The following is a 7,523-nucleotide window of genomic DNA, read 5'->3' on the forward strand; positions in this document are numbered from 1 at the left end:
TATATATATATATATATATATATATATATATATATATCACCCAACAGAAGCAAACAAAACCAATTTGATGTCCAAAACAACACCATCTACACACAGATTACATATATCTGTTTTGAATGCTTCAGATTACATTCTTTCCCCTAACAGATTTGATGTCCAAAACAGATTTGTATTACACTCTAAAACAAACTCAAACAAAATCGTACCTTAACTGCAAGGGGACGGCTGTGGTGGCGACGGGGAAGGCGGTGCTGGTCGGAACGGGGATGGCGCAGCTGTGGTCGTTGCAAAGGGGACAGCGGTGTTGGTCGGCGACGGTGAGGACGGTGGTGCTCGCGATCTCTCTCTCTCTCTCTCGATCGATCGTGCAGTACGTATACCTCTCTCTGTTCCAAACACATATCTGAAATGGAGGCTTGACCTAGCATCAGCGATGGATTTCCGAGTGAAATTCCGTCGCTAAAAAGTTTTTTTATTATTATTTAATTTTTTAAATTACTTTTTTAATTAATAACTATAAATTCAATTAATTATTAATTATTAAATCGAATAAATTTCATTAAGACCCAATAAACCGAATAAATTCCATTAAGCCCTAATAAAATCGAATCAAGCTCATTAAGACCCAATAAAACCGAATCAAGCCCATCAAGGCCCAATAAAACCGAATCAAGCCCATCAAGGCCCAATAAAACCGAATCAAGCCCATCAAGGCCCAATAAAACCGAATCAAGTCCATTAAGACTCGATAAATGGATTAAGGCCCAATAAAACCGAATCAAGTCCATTAAGGCTCGATAAATGGATTAAGACCCAATAAAACCAAATAAATTCCCTTAAAATGAAGATATATCTCGTTGCATCGCGAGTACCCTTCTAGTAATCAATAAGGATTCCATAATTCTCAAAACCAAGAACACTCCATCTCCCATGTGTTAGCACCGTTCCTTCCAAAATCTGATTATTTTCCGTGAAATACCTTCAAGTATGTGAAAATCAAAGCTACATATAACACATAGATCATGAAGTTCAAGTCTTATGATAATATATTACGTACTTAATACATACATTTATAACACATACTTGAAGATCTCATCATTTAATAACAAAAAGGTAAAAACCCTCAAATCTCCCAAAATACCCAAAATTTAGCATTTTAACATTTATAAAATTTCATCGAAAAGTTAGAATGAACTCACAAACTAGGTTTTGGTGAAAACCCTACAAAACAACACTAGATGGCAAAGAGTGAAGTAGATCTTGACGCTTTTATCCCTAGGGTCATGGCACAAGGGTCGCCCTCACGTTACACGAAATGAGACCGTGGCCTCCTAGTGCAAGGGTCGTTGCCACAAGGGTCGTCGAACTCCAAAACTCCCCACTTATAGTACATGGGATGGCACATCCCGGCCTTGCAATGAAAGGAACACGACACAAGGGTCGAACAACCCTTGCAGAAGTCTGAAATGCTTCGGTTGCTGCACGATTCCAGGCTCAACTTGCAAGGATCCTTAGAAACATCGATACCTGACATCGAAATCTAAATTAAGGAGTATTTCCTGAATACACACGATGATTTTACGAATAAAAAGTCAGTTTGAGTCAAACATGATCGGTTTCACAACGACATCTTTAAAATTTTTAGTTACAAAAGTATTGATAAAGTTAAAGAGCAAAACTAATTAACCAGTAATAAGTCTTCCCTACACTAACAAATTAGAACCAATATGGAGATTTTTAGTGTCAGGTAGCCTTGCCGGAAAAGTCACCAGACCTCCGATCTAGGACGGCCACAACTTCATTAATCAAATCTTTAAAGATCAACCGCTCAACCTCCCCCGTGATCACCGGACTTTCACCATGAAAACCCGTCCAATTTTCCGACCGTTTCAACACATCCTCCCACAGAATGCTCTTCAATCCATCATCATCATCATCATCCTCCCCAAACCCACACCTTTCTCTTTTCTTTTGCATTTGCAGCTGATCTATCTCCAAACACAACTCCCTCAAAAGGTTTCTAGGATCCTGCATCGTTCTACAAGCCGACTGTAACTTCTCTTCAAGAATCACATTAACAGCATCGAAGATTAGCTTCCGATGGAACTTTTCCTTCTGCAGATTGCTGAATTTGGTTCGTTCCAAGACCAAGAACAGATCAGGGTTGAATGGATGACCAGAAGAGTGAAACTCAAAAGATTCAAGATCTCTGAGGAGGAGCCCAGAAGCTAAGAAGAGCTCCGAGATGTATCTGTCATCAGGGTTCGTGTTTTCACAGAGATATGCAATGTAATCTATGTGAGCTTCATCGTGGCTGGAATTGAATCTCTTTAGTTTTTGAACCAAATGCTCAACTTGCTGCAGTTTTTCAAGGTTGATCGGGCTTGATACGCGATCGTTTGTTGCTCCAACTTGATCTGTAACAATTTTCTCAGCTGGGTTTTGAGTAGTATAATCTGTTAAGCGAACATTAGGGTTAGTTTAATCGAATCATAATACATGCTTAATCAATTCAATGAGCACCATGGTGTAAAGGTTGGCCTCCTCAATCCTCATAAAGCAGGAACCTTGGTGCACCAGGGCACCTTTTAGCATGATCACCCCAAAATTCTCACTTTCCGTTTTGTGGTAAAGTTCAAAAAGAAAAACTGTCGAAAAACATTTATCTCGCCCTTTTACCATAGAGTTAACTAAGTTCTAGCATGTTCAGAGCACCTACAGTCATATATCGCATTTTTTTGCCAATTAAAGATGAATTTATCCAAAAAGACATAAGGAATCAGCAGGGCTATGCCATTCAACATATAACATCATTCTAGAAATCTAATATGAAATCTCGTGAAATATCAACTACCTCATGGGAATTTTGAATCAAATGTATGTGGGATTCAATTTCGGACTTCCTTTAAACCAAACACGGGATTGGAATGGAATCCAATTCAAATCCCACCAAATCCTGCAAACCAAATGGGCCCTAATTATATCCAAAAAGACAAAAGGAAAGAATGTACCTTTTCGGGTATTTGGTGTATATTTCACAGGTGAAGGTGAATTGCCCATATGTACTGAATCATCAAGAACAGAGACTGGGCTTGGATATTCTGGGGTGAGTGATTCACCCACCTTCATGACCAAGATTGATTTTTTGGAAATAGTAAGAATAATTTAATCAGCTAAACAATCAGAACATAGAAATTTACTGAAAGTAATATCTAATACATTACCTCTTGTGTTGAGCCACAACTCTGCCTGCTATTGGTCTCTTCAGAATATTCAGATGCATTAACCTCTGCATCCATCTTCGAAACCCGACCACCATCAAGTCGTTGAGACGATTGAGTTTTGTTGCAACTCAACTTCCTAAGTTCGCTACTAATCTCTTTGTTTTGATCATCACTTTGCTGGAAATTTGAAAGCCGCCTCCTCCTGCTAGGAGACATAGACTCTGACTGCTGCTTGTTTGACTGCTTTCTTGGTTTACTAGAATCTGAAAGTGTGGACGGACGAGATTGCCTTTCTCCACATGTACTTTCAGTAATCGGATCTTTACATGCTTTATCATTTCTAAAACCTTTTCCAACAAGCTTTGCTGGTTTCATGATGACAATATGGGACTCATTAGCCCGTGAAACATTTGACCCCCTATTTGCAGATGGTGGATTTTGATGATCATATAATGACATTTCATGGTCTGAAGGTCTATCCACAGTATTCAGTTTTTCGCTCTTTTTGGCTTCGACAGCCTGCATTGCTTCTAATATCTGTTTGAGAGCTCTAAGATCCTTCCCAGATTGTAAAAATTCAAGATTCTTCAATCTTTTATCCACTTCGCAGTAGACAGAAGAGACTGGGCTGTGTATCTTATTTGAGGATCTAATAACACAAGGAGCTGGTTTCTGAAGACCTTGAGTACCATCACGTTGCTTCCATGGTGCCGGTTCAATGGGAACTCTAGAAATTGGCTTCAAGTCGGGATTTTTCCAACATGGAGATGTTGGTTGCCTCATTGAGCTTCTTGAGGAATTATGCATATTAATCGACTCACAGAAATCAGTTGCTTCTGAAGATTTTGATAATGAATTAAGATCCTCGACATGGTGACTTTTGATTGGGCCCACATCCAACTTTTCATCACTGGTTGACACAGAATCAGGGAAAGTTTCCAAACCCATCAACTTAGCTACAACACTTGGTGGCCGTGTCTGAATCAAGCCCTTGTCACAATCAATCTTCGGGTTCCTTGAAGGCAGGTTAGATTTTGAATCAAATGGTTTGACGGGCACAAGTGAAACAGAGCTAAGAGTACGTATGGATCGCTCTCTACTGTCTAAAGAAAGTCTTGGTAATTCTTTCAGTTGCTTTGGGGTGGTCGTTTTAGCAGTGTCTCCGGATCTGATGGACAAACGGTCGGTTTCCCTCCCATCATAAGAAAACCGACGACAATCTTTAGAGATAGATAACGAAAACCCATCTTCATATTGGCAAGATTTTGATCTAGACAGTTCTCTAGGTTCATCACCATACCAATTGGCTTCTCGAAGTTGAGCAAGAACATAATGTGACTCCCTATAGTTCGCCACATCTGGAGCCTTCTTTCCCATTGTAGTTCTATGTGATAACCCACGAGCTTCTCTATACATCGAGTCTTTGACCACATCTCGAAGGTCAAGACTTTGATGCTTCATCTGTTGAGGTCTTCTATCTATGACATAATGCATATAGGAGAAGGGAGATGGAGAAGACCACAAGGATAAAAAGTCTGTAGATGATTTGGTGGATACCCTATGTTTTTCCTGTATGTGCTTGTTCAAATGCAAGTCCTGAAATCACAAGTGTTCTTAAACTCGGACCTTTATAAACACAACAGTTCAGTATTTTGCATAACTATTCTCATCCGGAAAAATGAAGAACAAGCAATAACGAAAATTGAGCCTCAGAGCCATGGCGTTTTTCAATGTGACTTATGGCGGCAAATATGTGTATACACATGTTTTATGCTATTACTCCGATCTAAGACCATATACAAGTAATTTGTGTACTAGAAACTAAAAAGTAAAACATTAAAAATAGTAAAAGATAATTAAAAATACAAAAAAGATCAAGTAACACCTTACAAAAAACGTGCATTGGACCATGGCATACCATACAGGTAACATGGCGCCAAAGACGAGCCTTGCGCCATGGTGCACCTTTTAGAACACTGCTTAAAGGTAACAACATGCTTATTTTGGATTAATTGGCATTTGGGACTACTATGACTAGAATGAATCCATATTATGAGTAAGATTTGGAAAATGAAACTTCTTTTTCTCTTCTATATGAAGATTTTACTCCTACATACCAAAAATTTCTTGCCAACAATCCTTGTTTTAATAACCAATACTAACCAGCACATGCCAGAGTGTGAGCATGTAATCTGGTTCTGAAGACCAGAATTTGTCTGTAGCAAGATGCAGTTGCTAGGGTTGGATTCTAGGCGTACACAACAACCGTGGCCACAGAGTTTATTAGGGCTGATTTCTTACGGTCACAATTTGCCTGGATTAGTCTGGGCATAGCCTGGGACACCCTTCCAAAAAAAGATGCAGCTGCAGCCATGAGCTAAGTATGGCTTCAACCTGGAGTAATTCTCTCTCTTTTTGCAACAAATTTAGGGCGTCTTTGTGTATGTGCACTTTAATGTATCCAAAAAATGGCACTAATGACGATGGTGGCTGGTTGTTTTCGGTAATGAATGTGGACACTTGGGCACAATTAACTCACAAGAAAACCTAAACTTAAGCAAGTGTAATCATTCAAATCATGACAACATTTGGTGTTCATATTACTACCATTATAGAAAATAAATCAAGAACCAATTAAACAAACCAAAGTGGGGAGTCTCCGGCAAAAAACACGCCTTTCGAAAACAATATGATGGCAGTTAAAGATTTGAAAGACACCAGTCATGCATCCAATTTGCTTCTGTAAATCTCGGTGAATGCAAATACTTTGCAGCCATTTGAATACTAAAACGATCCAATGTATATCCCTCCTTCACAACTTCAGATTCAACTTTTGACTTTTGATTGTCAAGTGGAATTATTTTGACATTAAAATGGATCTTGAACAAAATCCTTTGACCATCAGTTGATACTAAAGCCAACCAATCTATTCAAATATTCTCTAATTCTCTCAAACATAATCTCAAACAGTTGGAAGGCAAGGAGAGATATCAAACCCGAATTCTCATTTATCTCTCTCCGATCTCAAAGATTTACAGTCATTTCAAAATTGATCCACCATCCCAATTCCAGTGATCTCAATCACAATTCTTATACATCAGAAACCAAATTGAATGCGTCTCCCTACTATTTGAGCAAAAGCTCCACAATGTACCCTCAACAATTAAACACCCAAAACCAAACAGAGTTCAATCCAAGAAGAGAAAAAAACTGTAATGGGAATAAAAGCACTGAAACCCACTTTGTGTCCTCTGGGATTTCTATACAAACTGTGATTTTGTTAACATAATAAGCAGAAAACAGAGGGAATAGAAGGAAACCATATAAGACAAAATTTCAAATGGGTATCGGTAAAAATAAAAGCTGTAATGCAAATTATCATCAAAAGAACACATTAATTTACCTTGTAATTACAAATATGAATGCACGAAGGATGTAAGCAAGCCAGGAGAATATATGCTGCGAGGTTGAAGAAGAAGGGGGTATGTTTATTCTCTTGGGGTTCTACAGTGAAGCGAATGAGATGGGTCTGAAATTGGATGGTGGGATTTTTATAGTATCGATGATGGTGGGATTTTGACAGGCTTATTCATGGCAACTCATCCATCATTCTTAAATCATCTTCTTCTTGAAAAAACATGTACTACATGCAATCACAGTTGTACATTTATTTGAATTTATCAACTTTATATTTATATTTTAATTTATCTTAAAATAAATATTTATTTTTAAAAATAAATACATATTTTTTTAACTTGAAGTAAGGGTGTTCATGAGTTGGGTTGAAGTCAACCTAATGTTTGTGTTTTAAAAAATCTTAACTCAATCCAACCCAACCCAACCCAATCCAAACCAAAACACAAACTAACCCAACCCAACCTGTATGGGTTGGTCAGGTTAGTCGGGTTGATAATTTAGTATATTAAAATATTATTTTAACCTTGAATATGTTATTTTCTACTCATAAATTATTTTCATCATCAACCATTTGATATAACTAATCCATACTTCTTACGTATATCACATTCAATTAACTTTTTCAATTTACATATATATATATATGTTCACAGTTACCGAACATATATACGAATGAGTTATATATAGAGATGTGAATAGATTGGAAATATGTGTACATAAAGAGCGTACATTATAGTGTAACTATCTAATGTATATATTAATAGAAATTTAACGATTATATTAAATCCAAGAAATAAAAGGATATCGGGTTGGGTTGGGTTCAAATAATAGCAACCCAATATCAACCCAATACCAACGGTTTGACAATTTTACAACTTGATT

At 37.6% G+C, this 7,523-nt stretch overlaps 1 protein-coding gene across 1 annotated transcript; it reads right to left on the bottom strand.

Moving 5' to 3' along the window:
- Nucleotides 1-1,625: 1,625 nt before the first annotated feature.
- On the bottom strand, nt 1,626-6,743 carry LOC112511423 (protein LONGIFOLIA 2-like). Its single transcript, XM_025117032.1, has 4 exons — nt 6,628-6,743; nt 3,225-4,820; nt 3,012-3,123; nt 1,626-2,456 (listed from the first exon to the last, which is right to left on the bottom strand). The coding sequence occupies exons 2-4, from the start codon at nt 4,716-4,718 to the stop codon at nt 1,744-1,746; spliced, it is 2,319 nt and encodes a 772-aa protein (XP_024972800.1). The 5' UTR covers nt 4,719-4,820; nt 6,628-6,743; the 3' UTR covers nt 1,626-1,743.
- Between the last annotated feature and the right edge of the window lie 780 nt (nt 6,744-7,523).

Source organism: Cynara cardunculus (genome assembly GCF_001531365.2).
Source record: "Cynara cardunculus var. scolymus isolate 2C chromosome LG 4, CcrdV1, whole genome shotgun sequence".
Lineage (NCBI taxonomy): Eukaryota > Viridiplantae > Streptophyta > Magnoliopsida > Asterales > Asteraceae > Cynara > Cynara cardunculus.